Source organism: Lissotriton vulgaris, chromosome 8, assembly GCF_964263255.1.
Source record: "Lissotriton vulgaris chromosome 8, aLisVul1.2, whole genome shotgun sequence".
NCBI lineage: Eukaryota > Metazoa > Chordata > Amphibia > Caudata > Salamandridae > Lissotriton > Lissotriton vulgaris.
In genome coordinates, this window is record NC_141696.1 from 1359862371 (window position 1) to 1359889988 (window position 27618).

General features: G+C 40.9%; 1 protein-coding gene across 1 annotated transcript in view; it reads right to left on the minus strand.

Moving 5' to 3' along the window:
- Positions 1 to 27618, minus strand: part of CEP295 (centrosomal protein 295) — a 582564-nt gene that overhangs the window by 547556 nt on the left and 7390 nt on the right. Inside the window, exons 2-11 of the mRNA XM_086935313.1 lie at positions 21706 to 21804; positions 20867 to 20945; positions 19094 to 19242; positions 17207 to 17355; positions 15482 to 15628; positions 13584 to 13720; positions 11906 to 12106; positions 5079 to 5203; positions 3072 to 3165; positions 2162 to 2278 (exon numbers count right to left, since the gene is read on the minus strand). Of these exons, the coding sequence (XP_086791439.1) occupies positions 2162 to 2278; positions 3072 to 3165; positions 5079 to 5203; positions 11906 to 12106; positions 13584 to 13706 (660 nt within the window). The 5' untranslated portion in view covers positions 13707 to 13720; positions 15482 to 15628; positions 17207 to 17355; ... (1 more) ...; positions 20867 to 20945; positions 21706 to 21804. The remainder of the gene's footprint in view (positions 1 to 2161; positions 2279 to 3071; positions 3166 to 5078; positions 5204 to 11905; positions 12107 to 13583; positions 13721 to 15481; positions 15629 to 17206; positions 17356 to 19093; positions 19243 to 20866; positions 20946 to 21705; positions 21805 to 27618) is intronic.

Genomic DNA, 27618 nt, shown 5'->3' on the forward strand with positions numbered 1-27618 from the left:
TTTTAGTTCAACCTCTGCCCATGCTGAGGTTTCTAGGTCATTACCAAGTAGACATGCACATGGAAGCTTTGGAGAGACCACTGCCTGTTTCAGGCCATCTGAAGACTGACTACCCCAGGAGTAGCTGTAGGACTAGGGAGCTTCTTGTTATGACAAGTAGCATATCCAGTTAAGTGTCCCAATGTCTTACAGATGTTACACCAGGCCTTTAAAGGATCAAAGTTCCTTCCCCTGTGCCTATTATTGCACTGGTAAGAGGTTTGGGTCCCACCCCCCTGTGCAGGTTGTTGGGGCCCTTTTGAAGACTCAGAATGTATATCTTGGGGATTCTACCACCTTTCCACTGGGGATGTCTTGTGACCCCTTTCTTTTGGTCACCCCCTGTGGCTGTTTTTTGTCACCCTTGTCTTCACCCAGTGGTCTACCTTCTTTCCAAATTCTTGGGGAGAAATTAGACCTGGGTCTACCAAATGCGGATGTAACTTTTCATTAGTGAAATTACTTAAAATATGTTCTTTCATAAACAAATTGTAAACTCAATTGAAATCATGCACATTATTTCCAGTTAATCAACAATCTAGTGTCTTAACTGAGTAGTCGACTAAGTCAATCCAGGACTGATTTTGGGTTTTGTGAGGCCTCCTGAATCTAATTCTGTATTCCTCAGAAGTGAGTCCAAAGCCCTCTCTCAGAGTACTCTTCATGAAGTCATGATCCAGCATCTACCCCTGTAATGGTCAGGAGTCTGTCTCTGCAGTTACCAGAGAACAGTTCCCAGTAGCACCTGATCCACCTGTGTGGGCTCTAGGTGCTGAGAGGTTTATTATTGGAGTCAGGGACACTGGGGCCCTTTCTCCCTAAGAAGTGGGGGAGGGGGGTTGGAAGGTATCGTCATCCCCTCCATCTTCTTCCCCTTCTGAGAGGTCTTCACCCTACTCAGAGGGATGGTCCTTAGCATACCCTGCCAACAGCTCCTGTAGCTTTAGTTTGGAGGGATGGGACCCCATGACTATATGTTTGAGCTTGCAAAGAGACCTTAAATTCTAAGTGGAGATAAGGTGTGAGGTCGAGCTCCTCTACCTGGTTCTTTATGCCATTGTGGTTTTCTTCACTAACATCTGGGTTCTTGTAAAGAGACATTGTTAAAAACAACTTTCTAACCCCTCTTATCCTGCACCAAAACACGCAGCCTGCAAAGGCAGTGTGTGAGCGTAAAGGTACAGGGCCTCTAAGGGTGGCACAATAAGTACAGCAGCCCTTAGAGCCCTTCCCTGGGTACCTGTAGTACCATTTACCAGGGGCTGACCTTTGGCTATAGAGTGCCAATTGGGTTTTGTCTTCAATGCAGTTTTTGGGTAATTACATAGGCCCTGGGTACCTGATTGACAGGAGCCCAAGGAACACTCAGACAGTTCAGCAAAAAGTGGGGGCAACCATGCACAAAGAGGGCACTGTCTTACATACTGGGAACCTGGACAGCAGGGACCCAGCACTCTACAGTCAAAGTTGCATTAAAAGCCAGGCAAAATGGTGGGGGCGGGGGGAGAGTTACTGCAAAGAAACACTATTTTCTCACGCAATACATGTTTATCCTCCACATGATAACATTTCCTAAATTGCGCTGGGATAATTTTTGAAAACTGTAAAAATTCATAACTAGAAAAGTATTCACCCGATTCCGATGATCTTGGTATCTAAGTTTATATAAAAGTATGTTTTATTTTAAAAAAAAAGTGGTGTGTGAGAGTCCGTCTGTCTGTCTGTCCGACAACCCTCTGAAAAGCCCAACTGCTCGCCCCAACTACCACAAAAGGGAACATTTGTGCCTCTGTTATTCCTTTGGTGTTTGCCGGGACTCTTTATATAGTGTACCTCTTTTTACTCCACTATATATAAGACAGCTTTCTACAGACGTTTCTAACCCATCCTCACTACACAAACTCCTCCAAGAGACCTGTCCTCTGCATTTATTGATAATCATTAAAGACATTTCTTTATTTTTATTTGCAATTAACTAAATTTGCACTACAATAAATTCTATGGAAATTATTTAATTTACTTACCCAACATGGATCAGAAACTATGACATTGTGGCTAGAAACCTTTTTGCAAGAAAATTACAGCATACTTAGTTATACTGGAACCCATCGCAAAAACACACCTGTTCAGTGTCCATTTCTCGGTCTACATAAGGCTCCAGAAAATGGTAATGAGTTCCTGAAAAACTGTTCGCGTCATAGGTTTTTGCAGCAGTAACTTTCTTCGCTTCTTGAAATATCTAAGAAAAAACAAGGATGGATAAGAAGGACAAGCTAATTTAGAAAAACTATGCAGAAAAATAAGAAACATTACCAATCGCTATTCCACAGCAAAATATTCAAATATTCAAAATGGGGTACAACATCTTCACACAAGAAATACATCAAGAGCATCTATAATAAATGAGAAATAGGAACTGAAAGAAGCATATTTTATGGCATACTCATTAACATTGATGAAACTGAGAAAACTGCAGATTTAAAAAATGGTAACGAAAAAGACCGTGCTGGTTGTTCAGCCTTTGGATCCCTCTCGCCATCTTGGATACTGATACCACCTCATTTAAAAGGCCTACTACAAACAGCTCTTCATAGTCTCAACTAGCATCTCCTCAGTTTTCCATTTATATCATTGCTACACAGACTTGAAAAGACCCCACCAGGTCAAAATTAAATAGACAAAACACACGCAGCAAGATGAAGTAGATTTTCTACTCATAAGAGACTCTTGAAATAAGAAAAGAAGAATCGGCATGGACATCTTACATTGCTGAAAACTGTTTCACCGACATATGCGCAGTAAGCACTTTTGCACTCTAACCTAGACAGTACATGTGGTAGAAGATAGTAGCGACACAGAGAGTCAAGCACCCAGGGTCAGTTAGTTCAATAGACAAAGGTTGCCAGAATTAGAAACTGGTCTGCCATAATGAGCACATTCCAGATGTTTCCGTTTGCAATTAAACAAACTAATCAAGACTGAAAAGGGGAAAAAAAACTATTTAGGTCAGTCAATATGTGCTAGACACTCACCTCAAAGGGTTCTGGAGGAGGAGGGGGAAGGCTTGCAATGTTAGCAGCTCGTTCTTTTTCAATATCAAGAGCTTTCTTTCTTATTCTTATGTGCCTTTGGGACAAATACATTAAAGTTAAAATTAAAAATATATTGAGTTTGCATATATGATAGTCTAGCAACCAATTAAATAAGTTTTACCATAAGAATTTCAGAAACTAAGTATTGAAAATAAAAAGCCACATGATTCATAGAGTTCTTCAACAGCCAGCCAGCCAATCGTAACCACTCTCCTCATTTTACCATCGATATGGGGTGCAGTGGGGGCAACTTTTGCAAAGCACATAAGCCCTAACCTAGAAGACATGATGCGGTTGTGCAGTTTTTACCAGAGCAAGCCAGCAGAGGATTTGCAGAGCTGATTTCTAAAATTTGATTCGTGACCTTAGGAGTCTTTCTTTATTTCTTATTTTTTAGGTGTGTAAATAATGGGACGGAACATCAGTTTGATGGTGCATTGGTCAATAACAAGGGTCAACTGTACAAAAATCTAGAATTACAATTTCCTATTTGCAATTCCTACAGAATCGTAATTCCAGATATAAGAAAACATACATCTTTAAAACAGTGATTCCTAATGGGTCGAAAATCAACCTACCTCAGGTAAGGAGGTAGGTCCAGGGCATGACTCAGGGGTACATAGTGTCCACCCACTATTTTCACAGGATGGTCGCCGTACACCCTGCAAGAAGTGAGCCCCACTGTAATATGCTGAGCTTGTCTCAGTGTCATTTTCAGACACCGGGACACATTCAGCAGTGCCTGCACATTGTCTGCTTTCGTTTAGAGCAGCAACATTGTCTGCTTTTGTTTTGAACAGCAATATGCGGGAGGAGGCTTTCATATTTCAGATTCCAGCTAGGCCCATAACAAAGGCCAAATTTATGGGGCCATCAGGTCCACCTTTTGAGTATCTTGGTTGGCAGCTAACCGAGCCTCACACCTAGATGCAAATGCAAGGGAGGGTAAACAAAGGCAGACAGCTTGTTGTTATCAGTTCACAAATACTTAGGAGAGGCATGCTTTTTACTTTGTTCAATCCCTGTATATAAGAGATATGGATGTACTTACTGTAAGAAAGTCAGATGTGTTGATCTGTTCCAGTAGTTACAAAAAGAATTTAAATATCGCGATTTTGGTTATACGTGTTGCCAACTTTTGTGGCAAAATAAAATAAATTAAAAAACAAATTGAGTCCCACATTTTGTATCGGGGTAGCGTCACTTTTTGGAACAACCCAGATGCAAAATCTAATTTGTTAACTCTCATAATGCGCTCAAATGCACTCACGATAGACCTGCAAAATGTGTGTAAAGTGTTAAGATCTGATGTCACTTCTTGTGGTGTCACTTCCTGTGAGGTCATGGGTTGTGATATCACTTCCTGTGATGTCGCACTGTGATACCACATGCCATGACGTCACATGCATACTGCCTAACTTGGTTAGTCTCCCCAGTTCTTTCTTTAGGACTTGCGCCCGGGGTAGGTCGCAATTTGTGACCCATTAAGAATCACAGCCATCACAGGGATGGTGACCTGCTGAAATCAGCATACCCCCATGTCTGTGTTAGCTTTTATTTATTTCTCTTTAAATATAAATGCAGCACACTTTCCTTAAAGGTAAACAGAGGACTGCAGTTAAGGAGACCTTTTACTAAGTTTTTTTTTCCAGGTGGAAGTCTGTTGCTTCTATAAATGCATTAAGCTGTGAGTTAAAGGAAAGCTTTGCAACTTCTTTGTTGGCTTCACGTGGAGAGCTCAGGTCAAACGGAACAGCAAGGTTTTTTTTACTTGTGGCACAACGGATCATGACTTTTTTTATGTTAACAGCCAAGTAATTTTTATCAATGTTGCGTACTGCCATGTTCTTGCTTCCTTTAGGAATCAGCTGCAAAAGCATGCTTCGGCAAAACCACCTTTCTGGATGTTTCAGAACGCTAAGTATGTTTTGTGTAAAATTACTTTACCAGTTTTGCTCTTTCAGTTGACTCTCTCTTTTATGCTTCAGTTCCTTTAGAGCTTCTCTATGCCGCTTCTCTGCCCTTTCATTGCACACTGCCACTTGTTTTGCGATTGCCTCCAAATCAGGTGTCTTTTGAAAAATAGGTAAAAACATATCCACAAGTCGTAAGTCTCACCAATGAAGTCAGTACACCAATACAGCCAATGCAACATTTGAGCCATGGATGATCAGAACGTTGCTTTAGAGAGGAAGTGCATTTGCAACCTCAACAATCTGCTAGCTATCCATTTTCAAAAAATAAGTATCAACACACATGGCATAAAAAAACTACAAACAAAAGTACAATAGGTTATTACTTCTACTAAAATATTTTAAACAAAACTGAAAAAATTAGCGAAATAATACATTAACATCGGTGTTGTAATGGACATACAAATGCATTCTGATGATAGATAATTTCCATGCATTAAGTATATTAAACATTTCCAGTTCTGCTAAATAAAAAAAACCGTAAGAACTGAACCATGATGCAGCAAATCTTATTATCATGCACATTCAGCAAAAGATTTGAAGGTTTGTAAAAACATTGTGAGCATAAAATATATTTGACTAAAAGCTACAGAAGCGATAAAAAAAAGCCATTGTAGAAAAATCCTATCACTCGCATGACTGCAGAATGTATACAAACACAGAGCTACCCTAAACCAGTTCCATATCAAATTACGACATATACTGCACACAACACCTAAAGTAAACAGACTGCTATTTCCCATACATAGTTTTAATTGGATATCGCTGGGGACTGATAAACAAATGGGCCTTGATTATGAGTTTAGGTACTATTGAACACACCTGATAAATAAAGATACCACACGGTTCGTTATTGATCAGGTGCAATAATTAACACGTATTAAGAGTTGGTGGGGAATGACATGCCGATTTTTGTGCTTAATACACCAAAATCAGCATAATATCGTAAATACTGCGCGCTTTCCCCCGGTAAATTTCAGCAGGTTTAATCTGCCACAATTTAATGAAGGAGAGGTATTGAATGCATCCGATAATTATCTGATGCATTCAGTGGCGTCACTAGGGGGGTGCGGGGGGTGCGGACCGCACCGGGTGACACCACCCACATGGGGTGACACCAAGGTTGCGCTGTGTAACACAGCTCTGCAGCCTCGCCTCTGCTCTGTGGGGACGATGGGTAGATGATGTCACTTTTTGCTACCCCAGGCACGGTAGTGCACTGAAGTCCAGCAGGAATTGTATGACGATGTCACGGTGGAATAAGGACGTCTGTAGGAAAACATCGGGAGCAAGTCAGGAACCTTCAAACTGAAACGCATTTTGGCAATTATGTCGGAGCGGTGATGATGGGAGAGGGTTGTAGAAGTATGACCAGGCGGCAGCGTGCGGGGCCATGTGATGTATTTGTGATGATGAAGAGATGAAACAAAATATGGAAATGTGTGTCCTGAGCCACAAGAACAAAGAGAGGGAGCAGTTATTTTCGTATCTTGACTTCGTTAGAGGCAAGAACAACGCGTGAATTTTAGAGAATATTACTTTTATTGTGTACGGAAATGAATATTGATACATAACTTAACAATGACTTTTTTCAAAGCACAATAAAAAGCTGCATCATTTGTGGACTTCATAGTATTACCATCAAGCCAAAGAACATCCATATTATCTGGTTCGTTACAATTGCAGTTTGATTTATGCTGGGAAGGATTCCGATTTATGATATGCAGGTCAAGGGCACATCTTTACAGCAGAGGGACAACCAACTTTATTATTCTCCAGGGTCTTGTTATCTACCTTTTGCACAAGGCCATATGCAACAGCTGCGTTAACCAACTGAACAATCTTACTACGATTTGTACCAGAAATCTACAGAACAGTGCTGTAAAGAATACACTTTAACATTGCTGCTAAACTGCAATGCTCTTATCACAAGATGCATGTAAGTGAAGTGTTGTGTGTACGCACATATGTGTATGTACTACGTGCACACCCAACACATGCATACATCCATGTAATTTTGTACATGTAATCGGTTACCAAAGCGTTGCAGTTTAGTTCCAATATTAGTATGTCTTTTGCACAGTGTTGTAAAGGGGCCAATTAAAGAAAAGCGCTTAAGAAAGTGTGACAGTGGTACATTAGGAGCTGCAGATTAGGGAATTGCCTTGCAGCACACTGAATACAGGTGCCTGGGGACAACATCGACTGAGTAGATAAGGGCAGACTGACAAGGGTCTTCATGGGCAGTGAGGGGCTCGGGGTTCTAATGGGCGTGTTTTATGGACTTAGAAGCCTAAGGTTATTTTATGAATCAAGAGAGGAATTGAGGGCTAGCAGAGGTACTTTGGAAATATCTGACTGTCGAAGGCAAGCTGAGGTGATCTTTCTATGTGATTGGCTTCAAACACAGGTGGGGGCCCCTCAGAGGCTTTGGAGACTGGTACAGAGAGGCTAAAGGTCAGTTAAATCTTGCTGAAAGTAGGGGTGGGTTAAATTGGAAGAAGTGTGGTGCAGCGGCTAGAGCGGCTTACTCCAGAGAGAGAGGCTGGTGGCTCGATACCCAACGCCTGCGGCAGCTCAGCTCAGCATCATGTGATTATGGACAATGACTCACTTAATCTACGTGATGACCCCCAGCACCTGGATACCCTTAAGGGTGATAAGTTTTACAAAGCTGGAATTAAATGTGAGGGCCAGCAAGGGCTTCCGAGAGTTAGTTAGGGGTTGACTGAGGTCTGCTAAGGGTCTCTTTGGGTCATCTGTTGTCAGTAGAGAGTGAAAAATGATGGTCTGAGACCATGGTGACAGGGTCTGTGAGAAGATGGAGGCAGAGTAAATGGATCCAAGAAGCCGCTGGTGAACGTGCACTGTACAAATGTCTTTTTCATTCATTTTCATTCATTCATCTGTGTAATGAGCCGTGGTAGAGTGGGCTTGAACACTGTCTGAGGATCAACTAAGGGTGCTGATAGACACTTGGAAATGTAACAACCAGCTGAGAGTTTATGATGAGAGTTGAAGGTAGGCTGATGGTGCCTCAGGACAAGCAGAGGGCCTCTTAGGGTGGATGAGTGCTAGCATTTAGTTGGCTGAAGTATAGCCTGTCAACTCTTAGTGTTAGCTGAGTGTTTATGGTGCCCAGTTGATGGTTTGTGAGAACTTGCTGGGGTGCTGCTGATACCAGCTAAGGGCTAGAGAGCCATGACACAATTTGAAATGACAAGTCGGGTACCTTCTTTACAACCAGAAGAAAGGTTCATTAACATGTCCCTGCCGACCAGAGGAGACCAGTATCCCCATGTTTGTCTAGCTTCTTGTTGTGTTCCAACTTACACCTGTTCGCTCTGTGAGGTTAGCTTGCTTTGCTGCTGCTTTTCCTCTGCCTGTTTTGTGTCTGAGCGCATCATGCACAGCTACTTCTCTGTACCTGCTCTGTGTTGTGTTTTGTGGAAAGGGTGCCCTTAAGCTAGCATTCTGTACCTGTTCTGTGGGTATGAGGGAAGTATATGTGATGTAAGTTTCCACTGCTGCTGTTGCCTGGTGTATGCACTGTTGGGCACTCATTACATTTAATGTTTAGTGGGCAGGGTGGAGGTGTGTACCACTGAATATTATATTTATTCTGCTTCTTTGAGTTTAGCCCAATCCCATTTAATATTTCAATAGAGTAAGCCATTTGGTGCGCCCAAACACTATTTCTTTACTCAATGGGAAATCACCATAAAACATTTTAGTACATTCTTAGTATCATTGGGATGTTACATTTAATTGAATCCGAGATAGTGAAACTGATTTAGATTATTGAATTATTAACAAGGATTTTGAATTATTGTTGTAAATTAGTGTGCATACTCTTTCCTAAGAAGAGCTTGCAAGGATATTTGATGGTATTTTATGTCCAGCATAAAAGGATAGTATGTGACATGCTGACCACTGAGGGCCCTATTTACAAAGGCTTGTGACACTTTTTATGCTTCTGTTGCACCACAGTTTGTAAAACTGCTGCAGCGTACAAAATGCGCCACATTTACAAAGTGATGCATCTAAACAGATGTGTCACTTTGTAAAGGCATGCGTCAGGTATAATGTATGCAGGGTGTGCATTCCCCGCAATAAAGGGTTGTAAAAGTGGTGCTGTGAAATCTATGAATTTTCACTGCAACACTTCTAGGACACTACTGCATCAATATCTTATGCCTGCCTCACAGCAGGCATAAGACTGACACAGGTCCTTTCACATGGGGCTTCCTTCTGCTTCTTCCTTCACTTTTGCACCTACAGATACGACAGTAATACTGACATATTTGTAACTCCTTGCGATGTGGAGCGGTGTACATTTATTATGGCGCATCTACGGTGTTGCAAGGAGGGCAATCTGAAAACTGTTGCATCGCTGTTTTCACCCAGCGATGTGACCGTTTTCATAAATGAGGCCCTGAGTATTTATCATCATAAAAAAGTGCTTGGCACTGACCTACGTCCTTTATCGAGCACACACTACTTGACTGTGAGGTGAAGGAAATTCCTATTGGAAAGCAGCCTGTCAAGCACAACAAACTGAGCAAATACCAACTAAGCATGAAACACATGTCCGAGAATATCCAGCACTGGCTATACCAACACTAGGCGGCAAACGCTTGAGAGACAGTGAGTATCAACACTATTGAGGACTGCATTTAGCAAAATGTCTTGGGAGTTCTGGTGCAGGCAATATGCTTCTAAGCCCAACAGTTTAATTTGTTTTAGTTAATGAACCCTGGGGATGTTCCTGTGTGCTTCAATGCGGTAAGTCGTGAGGGGGTGACACCATGAGTTACCCGCACCGGGTGACACCAACCCTAGTGACGCCACTGGATGCATTAAATACCTACCGACTTGTTATTCTGACCTGTGCATAAACAGGGGTTACCCACAGGTCAAAATGCACAGAACTTTAGTTGTGCTCATGGTGTTCCAGATAATTATGTTATGCTTGCGTAGGGTTAATTGAATTAAGTTCTCTATTTCTCACTCTCATTGATTCATAAAGGTATACCTCAATTAGTGTGTAGTCAAGTACTAACGCAAGTTGGTATCACCTGCGGACAGCATTGCTAAAATGACAATCATTCCAGAGCACTGGCACTCACCCCAGTTTCTTTCACTAGAGATCTTGAAAACACAGCAAGGAGTACGGTAGGACATGTAATACTGAGCATCATATCACAATAACTACCAAGAGGTTATATTATGCTTATTTGCACAGCACGCATATCATCCAAAAAGGTATCCTAATTCCTAGGGATGGTGGTGCAGCCCTGACTTAAGCCTATTGGAAGAGCCAGCTATTCAATGGTTTCCAAAATTGTAAGATGGAGCTGATGGCTCTAATATGTAAGAGGTGGGTCAACTTTGGGGGTCGGATGGGAAAAAGCGCGGTCGTTAGCTGTGGCTCGGCATATGCATTGGAAGTGGACATGGAGGAGGATGGCAGAGCAGAAGTATCTGTTAGGTGTGTGGAAATGTATTCAACTCTTGTAATTTGCTGGGCCTTGATTGTGTAGTGCTTTGCAAATGTGTGGGAGGAGCATGAAAGAGTGCATTTGTAGATTAAGAACTAGCAGATGTCCTTTAGGGGGTTGCATATATGAGTGACTCTAGCTGCTACATTCAATAGGACTTTGGGTGTCCAGCAGAAGTGGTCTGAAGAGTTTGTTAATGAGTTTAAGGGTATGGAAGCAGGTGGATAAGACAGTGCAAACTTGACTGGACATTGAGATTTCATTGTCAATCATGATACATAGATTCTTGGCCGAGTTGGACGGACTATGTGTCAGCCTAAAGACAGACCAAGGACCAAAGAGGTGTCTTTTCCGAACAGGAGCACTATCTTTTGTAAATGTTGAGTTTTAAGTAGTTGGATTTCATCTAGTTTGCGATGCTGTACACGCAGATGAAGGTTGTTTGGGTGTTTGAGGGGTCTTCTGAGAAAGAGAGGATCAGTTGGGTGTTGTTGGCGTAAATGACAATGCTGAGCCCATGAGCACAAAGGCAGGTGGTGAGAGGGGTCATGTAGTTGTTGAAAATAGTTGGGCTAAGTACGGACATTGCGGAACCCCACAAATTTGAAGCAGTGGACGAGTACAGGCCTAAGTTGACTTCTTGCGTACATCCTGAAAGGTAGGAGCTTCCCATCAGAGTACCTGTCTGCGGATTCAAATCTCATGTGACATTTGATGAGAACGGGGTGGAAAACTGTGCTGAGATCAGCCGAGATAAAGTAAGATGTCACACTGAACATTTGCATCATTATGCCACACTTTAAAATGCATATAAAGATGCATGCCATAAGTCTGGTCCATAAACGAACCGATAAAGTGTACTAGTGTCAGACTACTGTAATCCTTCTGGTAGGAAAATAGTGATATGCTAACTAAATTCTTCACAACTACTATGAAATAGACCTCCTAAGGTCCAACAGGATAGGGGTGGGGAGTGTTGCCCAATGGCCCAAATAATAAGGTGGGGTCTGAGGTTCAAACATAACCACTACTTATTTTATGATATGTTGCTGAATTTTCTATTTTTGGGTAAAACAGTACTAGCATACTTACTGCTCTGTTCATCTTAATCATTTTAGGATGACAAATTTATGATCTACACATGTGCTTTTCATACATTACTCATCTTGTAATAAGGTAATGCAGAGTAAATAATTCCTTCATGAAAACATGCTAATACTTAATCTGATTACAGGTTTTGTCTGACACTTCAAACACCTTAGTATAACTTTGCATCACAACCAATACAAAAAGAGCTTACGTTCTCCTTGGCATGCTGATGCCCTTCACCCACAGCCTTCAAGCTCGATTGATAAAGCTTTTCTAAAGCTTTGATCTTCTCAGCTTGTGCTTCCTTCCATTCAGCCTTCAGCTCTTCAGCCAAATGATGGAGCTGTTGATCTCTTCTGTTTTTGACATCTTCACGGATTTGCAAGGCAATATACTTCTCCTGCTCCCGAACCTAGAGCAGAAAACTGAATTCAGCCACTGCTTGAGACTATTGTTAAACGATTCCTCAGGTTTTAGCAGTATACAGGAGACAAACATGACTGGCCCCCTAGATGTGATCGCATAAAGTATTACTATAGACTGTTACCCTGCCATCAGCATGGCTCACAATTGGCCTTCAATGCCCCAGCATTTGAGAAACTATGGCACACATCTGAAATATTTCAAGCTCTCCCTCTCCCCAACTGTATATTCCATTCACAGGATCCCCAGGAAAACATACCAATTAGGGTGGGGGGGGAAGACAGGCAGGCAGCAATCTGGAATGACTTGTATGCATATTAATCTGCGATTCCTCATTTCTTTCTCAATTGTCTCACCATGCTTTTACTTCTAATTTGCTGTGCAGCCGAAATTCCTCTTCCGGGTACCCCTTGATGTCTACCGCAACCTCACCCACTACTGTCAGGATCTTTGCATCAGAGTTGCTCCTAAAGACGACTGAATAGAATTTCTATTGTATCCCAAATCAGTTTTAATTCTTTTTCTATCTTGAACCCCCCTTTCCATTTATCATTCGCTAACCACCAGCTATACTTGGAAACCATACCCTGATCTTCTTTCCCTATGCTTTTGCATTTAGTCTCACACCACTGCCCTGTCTTCACATTCTCCACATATTCCCACAAATGCACCCTGCCCCACCAGTTTTTCTGACCCCTACAATGACTAGACGTACATTGAAGTAACAGTCCGGTTTCCCCTCTGGTCCTGTCACAGTACTTAACTCACTGTGTGTAATCTTGCTCTTGTGCTGCTTTGGTCAAATGGCAGCATATTGGTACCACATAAACCCTATAAAATAAAAAAGCTACGAATCTGGATTATAAAATGCTTGAAAACCCCCACTGACTCTGGGCCAAGTAAGCAAATAATATGCAGAAATCTGGTACAAACACAAGCACAAAGGCTGCATTCTACATAATTGAGACAAAGGGCCAGTGCTGGAGAACACCACCTTGATTGCATCAAAAAACGTAAACAGCTAAAGGAGTGTATCAATGGGAAGCAATGGATTGCAAAAAAAAATTCCGCTTATTAAAATATTACTATACATCTTTAAGCTCCATTACAAAGGCATGGCCCAGATATTTGGTACACACAGACATTTACAACCAAATATTAAAGATTAGGGACTGCACAAAACTAATTCTGGAAGAAGCACAGCTCTGTATCACTTCTCCTTGGTTTCATGTGTCTGGCAGCCTTCAATGTGGAGATAAATAGCAACTCCCCTTCAATAGAATTTTTAAACCTCCACTGCAAACGTACTGTATGAAACTTCCATGCAAAGTGAGATTATGCCTATTTTTATGGTTTAACTGATACTTTTGGGAACTCGGTTATGAAACAGCTGCTTTAGTTTGTGTGAACTGCTTAGCACGACAATGTTTATTGCTCCATATAAAAAAGCAGCAATAGCCTACTACCTGCTGTAATCGCAACTTCCGTCTTCTTTCAACTTCCGCTTTTATAATCAAGGCCTCTTCATTTGGACTGAGCCTCAGGCTCCCAACCTTAGCCACTTTCCTTTTCATCGTCTCTGACTGCATTAACACTTGAAGTCCTGCATAGAAGTAGTTCAGCAGTAATCGATTAGAAAATTAGGCTTTACAGATGCTAATTTGCATTCCTATCTCAAAGACCGGTTTAGTTTCAGCAGACCGGATACAAAAAATAAATGTCGTTAATAGAACTATATATTTCCTCATTCAAAGATATACATTTTAAAAAAGGAATGATCAACACTTGGTGCCCTCCTTTTTCATATTCAAAGAATCTTTATGAGAAACCGAGCGGTCGTCCCAATCACATGTTGCGACCAAAGTGTCACTATTAATTAGGATCGCAGAATGCCAGATTCAGATCTTGGATGGACACACAGGGGAAGGAAAAAACGAGTAAATTGCACAATGAATATAATATAACAACAACTAAGCTGTTGCCACTGTCAGATATGAGGTGGAGTCATGACTCCTGTGAGATGAAGTCTGGAGAAGATCAAGTTGTCCTTCGCTTAACAATCATAATAAATAGCATATCACTTTGGTGGATCTGCATGTAAGTTCAGGCCATGCTGTACTTTAATTTGTAGAAGTGATGGACAAAGAGTACGTACCCCAAATCAGCAAACAAAGGTTAAATTAGTGTCAATAGAGAAGATCTTACCAAATGGGCATTGAGTGAGGTACCAATTTGATTCTACTGTAAAGTCACTTCAGAATAATGAGATTACCTCCAATATAGCAATAACATTTACAATTCAGTGTAATAATAAAAGTGTTAATAAGTTGTACTTACATACTGGTTTCCACTTTCCACAAACATGCATTATTGACTGTCATTTATTTTCAATGACATACTCACATTTATAATAATAATTTAAAGAAACTTAAAAACAAAAAAACCTCAGGGGAACCTTTCATCCCCTTCAGGCAAAACTGGAACCAATTTAGCTGTGTTAATGAGCACAAGGCCAGAGGCATGCAGTGCTTGCACCTGTGTCAATACTAACTACTCCCCATCCCTTTCAATCTACTGCACACCTTTTTCCCCAAATAAGTAAAATGTATCCAAGTACGAATAAGAAGGTCGGGTGGCAAATGAGTGTATGTTGGTAACTCGGAGAGGAGGTTTAGAGTTATCAGTTACCACTTGCTCTTAAGGAAAACTCTAAATTGAAATGTTCTTTAGAAACCAACAAAGACGCCTAAATTGGCTTCTTTCCCTAATAAAATAGTAAATAAGCAAAGCAAGTGGTTTACCTAAAGAAAGACATTGAATGTTTGAATCTGGGGTAGCCAATGAAGGCCTGGGTGGGAGAGAAGAGGTGGGGAAATATCATGCCAGCTTTTAGCATAACCACTATGCAAACAATGCCCAATTAGGTTGAATGTAAATGTATTTCACCGGAATAGCGTAAAAATCTGGAATGGCTCCTACCCACGCAGACCTCTGCAGATGAACTCTTGGTCTAAATCCTTTAGCTGGCTGAATTTATGTAAGAAAGTCTGGATTCTCAGCCTACAATGGCAGAGTTGGAACACCTTTGGCAAGCTCTGAATGGGGAGCGAGGGCGTGAGGGGAGGGGAGAGGGAAAATAAACGTCTGTGGGATCTTTACCTTTGAAAAACATTTAGAAACTTATCTTTTCGGCATCCATCACTATTCAGACTTAACCTTGGCCTTTCAAACTTTCAATGTATCACTAGGTTGATCTTTCAGTTCCCAGTATGCTACTGAACGGCTGAATGTTAACAAGAATTTTTTTAACTTTTACTTTAATCATTAGCAAAGATGGTTTACTTTTTAAAAAGATAATTATTACCTGAAGTTGCAAAACACCAATCTGATTTCGAATCTGTCTATCCACCTCCTCAACAGGTAAAATCTTCCAGGAGTAAGTTGTAACAATGCCTTCTCAGAATGAACGTTTAACAAGGTTAGCTGGCTGATCAAGTCAGATAAACACTACCTATATTTAAAAACAAAAACACAGTCAGATACAAATTGATAACATCTGCAGGCCAAGCATATGAAATACACTGAGCTCAGTTCAAGTGTAGGAAGCTTCATAGTTCGAAAACTCTAAAAATGAAAACTCATCATTGCTCAGTTTGCATTACACAGGAGTCTCACAGAAACAGCTAACACACGGCACACAAGCAGACATTTACACACACACACACACACACACACACACACACACACACACTCACACACTCACACACTCACACACTCACCAATATCAATGACAACAAACCAACAATGCATTCTGAGCTCAGTTCAAGTGTAGGAACAGTCATTGTCCGAGAACTCTTGTTTATGTGTAGTCATCATCGCTCAGTATGCACAGAGTAACAGCAAACAAAAGGTTAAATGTGTGCCATTAGATACATTCTTACTAAATGGGCATTGAGTGAGGTACCAATTGATTCTACTGTAAAGTCACTTTACAATGAAGTAGACGCTTCTAGTATGGCAATAACATTTACATTTCAGTGTAATAATAATACAAATGTAAATACATTGCACTTTCATACTTGTTTTCAATTTCCACAAACATGTTTTATTGGATGTCATTTATTTTCAATGGCATACAAACATTTATTATAATAATTTTAAAAAACTAAAATACAAAAAAACAAAAAAACCTCAGGGGAACCAGTCATCCCCTTCGGGCAAAACTGGAACCAATTTAGCTGTATTAATGAGCACAAGGCCAGAGGCATGCAGTGTTTGCACCTGTGTCAATACTAACTGCTTCCCATCGCTTTCAATCCACTGCACACCTTTTTTCCCCAAATAAGAAAAATATTTAGCAAGTACGAATGAGAAGGTCAGGGAGGCAAATGAGTGTCTGTTGGCAACTCGGAGAAGAGGTTTAGAGTTATCAGTTACCACTTGTACTTAAGGAAGAATCTAAATAGAAATGTTCTTTAGAAACCAACAAAGGCGCCTAAATTGGCTTCTTCCCCTAATAAAATAGTAAAGAATCAAAGGAAGTGGTTTACATAAAGAAAGACCTTGAATGTTTGAATCTGGGGGTAGCCAATGTAGGCCTGGGGGGGGAGAAGAGGTGGGGAAATATCATGCCAGGTTTTAGCATAACCACTATGCAAACAATACCCATTTAGGTTGTATCTAAATGTATTTCACCGAAATAGCTTAGAAATCTGGAATGGCTCCTACCCACGCAGGCCACTGAAGATGAACTCTTGGTCTAAATCCTTTAGCTGGCTGGATTTATGCAAGAACTTCTGGATTATCAGCCTAAAAGGGCAGAGTCTGAACATCTTAGGCAGGTTCTGAATTGGCGGGGGGAAATCACAGCCTGTGGGATCTTTACTTTTGAAAAACCTATAGAAACTGATCTTTTCAGTATCCATCACTATTCAGACTTAACCTTGGCCTTTCAAACTATCAATGTACTACTAGGTTGTTCTTACAGTTCCCAGTTTGCTACTGAACTGCTGAATGTTAACAAGAATTGTTTAAGTGTTACCTTAATCATTAGCGAATATGGTTTACTTTTTGAAAAGATAATTATTACCTGAAGTTGCAAAACCACAATCTGATTTCCAATCCATCAATCCACCTCCCCAACAGGTAAAATCTTCCAGGAGTAACAGTTGTAACGATGCCTCCTCAGAATGAACATTTAACAAGGTTAGCTGGCTGATCAAGTCAGGTAAACAAAACCTATATTTAAAAACAAAAACACCATCAGATACAAATTGATAACATCTGCAGGCCAAGCATATGAAATACACTGAGCTCAGTTCAAGTGTAGGAAACTTCATAGTTCGAAAACTCTAAAAATGAAAAATCATCATTGCTCAGTTTGCATTACGCAGGAGTCTAACAAGCACACACACAAGCACACACACACACACACACACACACACACACACACACACACACACACACACACACACACACACACACACACACACACACACACACACACACACACACACACACACACACACACACACACACACACACACACACACACACACACACACACACACACACACACACACACACACACACACACACACACACACACACACACACACACACACACACACACACACACACACACACACACACACACACACACACACACACCAATATCAATCACAACAAACCAACAATGCATTCTGAGCTCAGTTCAAGTGTAGGAACAGTCATTGTCCGAGAACTCTGTTTACATGTATTCATCATCGCTCAGAAGGCAGAGTAACAGCACACAAAAGGTTAAATGTGTGCCATTGGATGCAATCTTACCAAATGGGCATTGAGTGAAGAACCAATTGATTCTACTGTAAAGTCACTTTAGAATGAAGTAGACGGGCTCTAATATGGCAATAACATTTACATTTCAGTGTAATAACAATTAAAAAATTAATACGTTGCACTTTCATACTGGTTTCCAATTTCCACAAACATGTTTTATTGGCTGTCATTTATTTTTAATGGCATAGACACATTTATAATAAGAAAAACATTTTCTTTTTTAATCCAAGGGGAACCTTACATCCCCTTAGGGCAACACTGGAAACAGTTAAGCCGTGTTAATGAGTACAATGCCAGAGGAATGCAGTGTTGCACCTGTTTCAATACAAACTGCCCCCCATCCCTTTCAACCAACTGCACAGCTTTTTTTCCAAAAAAGAAGAACAATTGCAAGTACTAATAAGAAGGCTGGGGCAGCAAAAGAGCATCAGTTGGCAACTAAGAAGAGGTTTCGAATTATCAGTTACTACTTGTTCTTAAGGAAGACTCTTGTTCCTCTAAATTGAAATGTTCTTAAGAAACCCAAACATAAGTCTAAATTGGCTTATTCTCGCTAATAAAAGTGTAAATAATCCAGGCAATTGGTTTATGTAAAGAAATACCTTGAATGTTTGAATCTGAAGATAGCCAATATAGGCCTGGGTGGGGGAGAAGAGGTGGGGAAATATCATGCCAGGTTTTAGCATAACCACTATGCAAACAAAGCCCATCTCGGTTGTATGTAGATGCATTTCACCGGAATAGTGTAAAGGTCTGTAATGGCTTCTACCAACGCAGACCTCTGCACATCAACTCCTGATGTAAATCCATTAGCTGGCTGGATTTATGCAAGAAAGTCTGGATTCTTAGCCTAAAAGGGCAGAGTTTGAAAACCTTTGGCAGGCTGTGAAAGGTGGGGGGGGGGGGGGGGAGAAATCAGACCCTGTGGGATCCTTACTTTTGAAAAACCTTTTGAAACTTATCTTTTCAGTATCCATCACTATTCAGACTTAACCTTGGCCTTTCAAACTCTCAATGTATCACTAGGTTGATCTTTCAGTTCCCAGTATGCTACTGAACTGCTGAATGTTAACAATTTTTACGGTTTAACCTTAATCATTAGTGAATATGGTTTACTTTTTGAAAAGATAATTATTACCTGAAGTTGCAAAACACCACTCTGATTTCCAATCCGTCAAAACACCTGCTCAACAGGCAAAATCTAACAGGAGTAACAGTTGTAACGATGCCTCCTCAGAATGACCGATTAACAAGGTTAGCTGGCTGATCAAGTCAGATAAACACTACCTGTATTTAAAAACAAAAACACAGTCAGATACAAATTGATAACATCTGCAGGCCAAGCATATGAAATACACTGAGCTCAGTTCAAGTGTAGGAAGCTTCATAGTTCGAAAACTCTGAAAATGAAAACTCATCATTGCTCAGTTTGCATTACACAGGAGTCTCACAGAGACAGCTAACACACAGCACACAAGCAGACATTTACACACACATACACACACACACCCACACACACACACACACACACACACACACAACTGCCAATATCAATCACATCAAACCAACAATGCATTCTGAGCTCAGTTCAAGTGTAGGAACAGTCATTGTCCGAGAACTCTGTTTACATGTAGTCATCATCGCTCAGTATGCACATAGTAAATTTACACTTTTACTCCATAAGCAAAAGATATGCATATTTTTGTAGAGTTTGCCTGTAAATCATCCACAAGTTCGCTGACAAAGGGGGACGGGACAAGGCAGGAACATAACAGGGAATGGAAAGATTTTTATATGTGCAAGAGCAACGTTGTTAGAACAACCTCAAAGGAAAATACACCCCTTCTTCACCCAACAAAGGACATTCCCGAGCTCATTACCTTTTGGTAGCTTGGACAATCTCATGGCTTTCTTTTCAGAGCGGAGATGGCATGAGGTAACAACTCATGAAGCAACATTGTTGAGAGAAACTAGAAATCCAAACCAACATGCCATAATAGCACTAAAAACATATAGACTAGATATTGCAATGAAAAAAAAAGAGAAAAGCGGGGATTGAACAGGACAAGAAATATGTACTTTTTTCCCGGTAAACATTAATGGGGCCCAAATATTAACATGGGTATCACTAGGGTCAATCTCTGTATTCAAGAAAAGATTAAATCCTCAGAAAACCAAGCCCTAAACATGACCCAAGACTTACAAATGACAACTGTCAGCTAATATGGATGGCCCAAGCAAAGAGGCCAATACTTTAAGAAGTTATTATCAGACCTGATGTTTGTTACAGAGCAGAAAAATCAGTCAAGCAGGTCAAGTTTTCAGGTGATGTCCGTTTACATCCTGTGTCCTTCAATGCAGAGATCTTTCATTCCAGCATGAAAAAATGAATTATGCAGCACAATGTGGCATCTTTTTATACTATTATTATTATTTTTTTTTTTTTTTACCCATAGTAATTCTGTATGGACATACAGACCTTCCTGCTTCTCAAATGCTGGCAGGGTTTAATACTCCTGATCTACCAAACAGTATAGACCTGTGATCATACAAATCTGGATTATGAAATTTGCCAACGCTCCACGATAGCTTCACTATTAATCTACCATAGGCTATATTTGCAAAGTACCAATTACAATGCCCTTTCTCAGCCTGTATACTGTCCCTCTAAACATCTTGCTTCACAGTGGGAAATGAGGTCTACTGCAAAGGTCAGCCCTGCTCTACTCTGGAAATTGAGGATACAATTTGCCTATTTGTGTCCATAACTCACAATAACACAGAGATTCCTGCCAGAAATAAACTAACCTATACTGCTGCTAGGCACTATTTCTATACATGCATGTACCAAAATACATAACTAACAGTAAAAGGGAACATCCAACCCGCCAAAAATCGACAAAATACAAACCTTCCCCGTAGATAATAGTAGCAGAAGACTTCATCACAGAATTAAATCACTGTCCAAACCAGCTGACCTGGGAAAAACGCTTCAAGCAGAAAGAAAAATGTCATTATATACATGGTGATAGCATTAGACTGCCCTTGAAACACACAAGCAAATGAGCTCCTTCCAAGTATAGCAACTTTCATAGCCAAAAAAATTGATTGAAATAAAAGTTCATAATTACACTTGCATTTGCTAAGAGAAGTAACCACACTAATAGCTCTTACATGCAGAAATCCCAAAGAAACCAATATACACAGCAATTAATATCCATAGTTCTTAAAGCTGCCATTACCAAACAAAACGAACACACCATGCATCCAGAACTTAATTCAAGTGTGTAAACTTTCATTGTTTAAAAAAGTTGTAGAAATAAAGAGATCATTGGGCAGCATGCATTAAAAGCAGGTTCAAATGTATAAATACAACATACACACAACACATCTACACACCTGTTCCAATGTGGCATGAACAACTTCCAATATCATACAACAAACACACTATGTATTCTGAGCTCAGTTCAAGTCAGGAGCCTTCATAGATTGTAATCTAAGTTTAATTGCACTATCATTATTCCTAAGCATTACAAGCAAAACACATACTACTCTAACAGCACACAGGTACGCACGTATCTCAATACAGAAAAACATGCATACACACAATCAAACACAACGATCAACCGCATTATGTTTCATCACTTATTTTCTAAAGGTTTTATTGCAAAAAAATATAAACCTAATACACCTTCAACATACGTGAATATCAGAACCAATAAGATAATTCCTATTTTCCATTTTACAAACCGTAAGTCTATATTTCGGATTGTGGTACAAGGCCCCCATTCTTATATCAGCCGTTCAACATGGCACTTGCTGGAAGCAGCTGAGGGTGGTTCAATAGGTCTAAAAGTAAAAGTACAAATTAAAATTACGGACATGAAACGCCATTAAGCTCTTATGACACATTTAGACATATTATTTGCTTTGCTGAATTTAATGTCCAGTCCACATAAAAATATGAACACTTTTGAGTCCAGTGATAATGGCAGAACATTTGAGTAGTTACAACATACCTAAACCATTCCTGTGGATTTTGAGAAATGTAATAATACCACAAATATCGGATTGGTTGCCACCATCAAAAGACTACCAAGAGAAAACAAAGCCAATAGGTCTCACGTTTGTAATGCAAATGTTGACCTGTCTGGCGTCGCCAATGTTTGTATGTAAAGAAATATTGTTTTAAAAAAGTACAAGAAAAAAAAAACGCCAAAATGGAGAAAAAGCAAGTACAGTTATCTCAAAAACGGCATAGTTTGATTTTTCAAATACGATTCACTCGGAAACAGTGAAGAAAACATCAGCAGGATAAGGAAGGGTCAGAATTTAAAGGGAAACTAACGCTTGTCATGGCCTACTTTACTTTCCACATGATTCAACCATTTGGTTTCCTGTAGTAAGCCAGGGAGCAGATTTATGTCTGAGACCTTCTGTCTCAGACATCAGCTGAGAGTACAGCAGATCAGTCCTATCCATAACGCTATAAACGTCTGTGTGCTCCAAAGCTTGAGCTTTCTTGCAATATGTTAAATGCAGAAGATAAAACAAAAACAATCCTTAAAGTCAGCTCTTCAGTCATATCCCCTGGAAAAAAATTCTCTTGTTGCTGTGTTTCTACAGGCAAGCTGAGAGGTGCGGGGAGCAACACTTGCGGGGAGCAACTTTGAAATTAAACACTAACTTTCCGTCCTTTAAAAAGACTTTAAAAACGTACTTATTTCCTGCCTGCTAATTTATCAACAAATTGACACCATCACAGTCCATGAATCATGATTAGGTTATTTTAGCAAGAGCACAAGCTCGGAGATACCCCTCAGGGGGTCGAGTCCTGCGCTATACAAGCAAATAAATAAATAAATAAACACAGCACAGGAGGTTATAGGAAGGGGGGGCGAATACAGGAATTTGAGCAGGACGCTCATGGAGAGTAATGGAAAAGAAAAAGTAGTCCCCTAAATGTAACGAGAAGGATACAAGTCAGCCAATAAATAGCCATAAATAGGCTATGCTCCCAGGGACGAAGACACAAAAGAAGAGCAGGATAATCCATTGAATATGAAGCAAGCAAATGAGAGTGACAAAGTCAAACACTGGCACTGTATCACCTTGTGATAAATCTTACCATGCAGGGCGACTTCAGGGAGCTCAGCATTGAAAAACTGAAAATAAATTAGCAGATAGGCAGACCAGAGAAGTCAAGGTAACTGTGAGGCGCATCATCGAGGAGGACGGGATAAATCAGGAGCTGGGATTCCTGTGATCTCCAGTGAAGTCCTCACAAGGAGCAGAAGCACAGATTAACACGCACCCTTATCTGACAGAGGATGTCCCTTCCAGATCCGGAAGCAGAAAGTAAGGAGGAAATTAAACACCTCACACTGCTCGACAATCCAAACACTGGATTGTTTGTCCCATGGGCTGGAAACAAAATGTGACTGAAATTGCCTGCGAGTCACACTGGTTCATGGGCGCTGACCCAGTTCCTCGCTGTATGTATGTGGACTGAACAAAAGTGTAAATGATACTCCAACAGGCCAATGACAGAAGGAAGCTGTCCCAAAGCCCCTCGGTTTATGAATTATTATGAACAAATTGATGTCTTAATTTTCTGAGATAACAGGCTGGCAAAGACAGCTAAAATGGTCCCTGGGCCACGCACAAAATGCTGGTAAATGTAATACCAGGTTCATTATCTGGAACCACTCCTCTGCTCATGGCCCAAAATGGAGCAATAATAGCATGTCTATGCCCCAAGCTGTAGTAATGTCATTACTGAATCAGGGAATCACACCTGGATGGTAATGCCTACCTCTAAATGAGTCTGTAAAGTGATATTTGAACCTAGTCATCTCAAAGTTTTGACTTGCTCTGCATACAGTAAAGCATGGTCAAACTGAAAATACTCATCAGAATTTTCTTGAAAGTACAAACTGCCTCAGAACATTGGCTAAAAATAATGGCTTGTGGAGTATGCTGAAAAGGTCTTTGAGGCAATATATATTAAAAATAGTTTAGAATATGGCACATACCTAGTTACAGAGAACTGGCCCGCTGTACGTGATGGGGTAATTTATAATGGGTTGTGCTGAAGAAGGTAAGTCAAGTCAAGCACAGATAAAACATCAACTGCACTGGTTTACAATAGAGCGGATGGGACTGGTTAGAAACTCTTTAGTGGTGATCCAGCAACTGGGTAGCTACTCTGTGGTAAAGTATTGCTTCACAAGTGGTCATTTTTAGCTCCTTTCAGAAATGGATAAGGGATGGAGGCTGGCCACCTGAACTGGGATCTAGTTCTAGAGAATTGGAGCACAACAGAAAAATGCCTGGCATCTTATCTACCTCTACTACCTTATGGTGGCTACTGTGGGTTCAGTAGAAGATGAGGAGAATGGGTCCACTAGACCGCTAACTGCAGGACACTCACTCACTTATTGGGTCATTTCTGGATTATGGGCAGGAAAGTCATAATTAAGACCACACATGGCCTCTAAACCTTGCCTGGTAATGTGTGTAGGAAGCTGGATCTTTATATAGTGGGCCAAAACGAGGTACACTGTGTAAAGAGTCCAAGCTAACCCCAATTGGTTTACAGATCCACAAATGATAACCCAAATGCTCTCTTTTATGGTACTGTGGGCAAGCAGTTAGGCTTAACGGGGGGCAGTGCTAAGCATTTGTTGTACTCACAGAGGCAATGAGACACACTTGAGAATAAATCAGAGACCAATTTAGAAAAATAAGTATTTTTTTTATATATATAGCATGTGAACAAGGGCTCTGGAAGCCCGAAACGCGTAATGCATTCTCTCACAAATTTGAGCAAATAAAAAAGAAGAAACCTGACATCTGGTCCTGTGGTCTGTCTCCTGGGTTTTCGTTTCTGGATACAAAGGAGTTTCTCGTGGATATATATATCTATATCTATATATATATTAAACAAAAGCAATTTTTCATCGCAAACCACCGGCAAGGCAGCTGAGCAGAAAAACCACGCGAGTCCCAATCTTCATTTGGCAATATTTAATGGAAAGGCAAGTTCATCAAATCTGACGCGTTTCGGGCGTCCGCCCTTGGTCACAGATCGTCAGGCAAGTAAAGGAACATCCCTTTTAAAGGGTCCATTGCACAAATTACAATTACCATTTTTTTCTTTTTGCAACACCATGTGATTAGAAGCATTAAAACTGAGAACATACTACATATATTAGACATAGCTAGTCTGTTTTCCAAACCGTCATTTGATACATGTATATATACACAGGTGAATAAAAGGAGGTATTGATGCATCATTTACATTTTGTTGCCAAAGTTTACACTGACATTAAATTTTTTTATAAAATTGTAAAATTTTTGTTGTTATTTTAGAATTCAATATCAAACAAATATTGATAACGCCCATTTGTGGTGGCGAATGATACCCGCATAAATGCGCTTGTATATACGATTGCAAAAAGACAATATAGTGTAACCACTGTCCATATGTCACTGAAAAGTGCAATGCGCGTAGAAAAAGTGCAAATGCATATGTGAAAATAACGCCACCTAATCTGTGCAAATATAGCATATAAATAAATATAAATACTTATGAATGCTTTAAAATACATAAATGGTTGTCTTTTCCAGCAATCCCCCGCAAGCTGCAATAATTGGTCTTCCCGGGGGGTTAACCGGGTTCTTGTGAAACTTTGGGATCAAGTATAAGACCGGCATGACCGGGTTGTCGTTTTTTAAGTACTTTAACTCATCCATGCTTAACAAACCAAAAGATCTCCACCCCATCAGAAATGAATAGAAGTCTGCCTGGGCTTTCCTCACCAGGGTGATGTCACTATGTCTATAACAATCTGGGTTGTTCAATTGGGAGAGGGCTTCTTTCAAATATAGTTGTCGCGGCCATAACACTATATTGCCCCCCTTGTCAGATTGCCTGACGATGACATTTTCATTTTGCTGGATCTTTTTGATGAGTTTCAAATATTGATCATTCTGTGTGTATTTCCTTAGTTTAGAGTTGAGCAATTTTTAGTGCAGCCCCTTGATTTCCTTAACAGCTGCATCATGGAAGATGTCGATGTTGTCATATATCATCACAGGAGTGTATGTAGAGCGTGGTTTGAACGATGTAAGGCCCCCCACCCTACTTGTGGTCTGTGCCGATGAATCTTGTGACATCGACTGTTCCAGTCCGAGTGATTCCATAGCCTCTAAGCATGGGGCGTCACGGACCAGGAGCCCCTGGTTGGCCAACTCCGCCCTCACAGGTGTGTTGCGTGTCTTGCCACCCGAAAAATGTTTCTGTAATTTTAACTTGTGGACAAATTTATATAGGTCTATCCTAGTATCTACATAGTTGAAATCACAGGGAGGACAAAATGTGAGACCCATCGATAGAATGCGGAGTTCGGACTGAGAGAGCACCATGTCAGTAAGGTTGATGACCGAGAGGGCAGTACCTGAGGTCTTTAAACGATCGCTCACTTCCTGTTCCATTTCCTGGTGCTTTTTTTCTTTTTTTGCTGATTCTTTTCTTGTATTGGCTTTTCGGCGTTGGTATCGCTTGGCATTGCGGATTTTGTTTCTGCAGGCGCTTGAATTCTTGGGCGTAAGGTCTCGCGCCTGTCCTTCCGTAGGCATTCGAGCTCCTCTGCTAACGTGGGTTTGGTAAACCCCATTTGCGAGTCTGTCTGATAAGTGTTGGAGTTCGAATCACTGTTGATACATGAGCTTAGATTAGACTCTGAAGAATCGTCTTGCTGTGCTGCCCCTGACCCCATTCTCTGAGTGGAGCGGCCTGGAAACGATGAAGACTTGAGTCTTCTGCTGGCTTTGATGGCTTCATATTTTTTAGCAAAAGTAAAGATACGCCCCTCAGCATAATCTGCCTTATCTCTCTGGAATTTAAAGGCCTTTCTCTTGCTAATTGCCTCCTCTTCTTTTTGAAGCCTTGCCATCATTTCCCCTCGCAGTTTTGTACACACTGCCGTAAACTCCCCACAAGATGATTCAATCTCCAAATTTAGTTCATCTATTTTAGTCTGTGTTTTCAGACGATCGCTTTCCGCATAACGTACAAGTATCTGTACTAGTCGGCGCGAGGAATCAAGGTTGCACTCAGCCCACTCCCTGAGCATATCTGGGTCCGGATCTTCATAGCTGGGGGCTAGCATCACACGCAGCTCCCGCGGTATTCTGTTGACCTCCAGATAGCGGCTCAGGGAGCGGTGCTCCCACCATTTGGAAAGTTCACGCCTCATAAGCTTCTCCAATTTCTTAAACTTATCTCGGGTGCTGCAAAGTTCATTCACAGGTGCATTTTGTATTGCTGGCCCAGATGACCCCACAGCCGGGGAATCATCAAACGCATTAAGAGCTGCCAGTTCCCTTGCCTTAATTGCGTCTGCTGACATGCTGCCTTTCTTGGTTTCCTCACGCACAATGCGTACTCACTGCCACACAACAGTACAAGCAAATGCACGCCGCCGGATGGCCGGGCACAGACTTCTCTTACCGGCGCTATCCAGAATCACGACACGAACACTGCAGCCCGACTTCAGGTGTCTCCAGGGAGCAAAAAGCCCTCCGTACTCCTCGTCAGGTCCGTGTTACTGTCGGCGTCCTCAGTGGCCGGGGGCTGGAGCAATTACTCCCTAACGG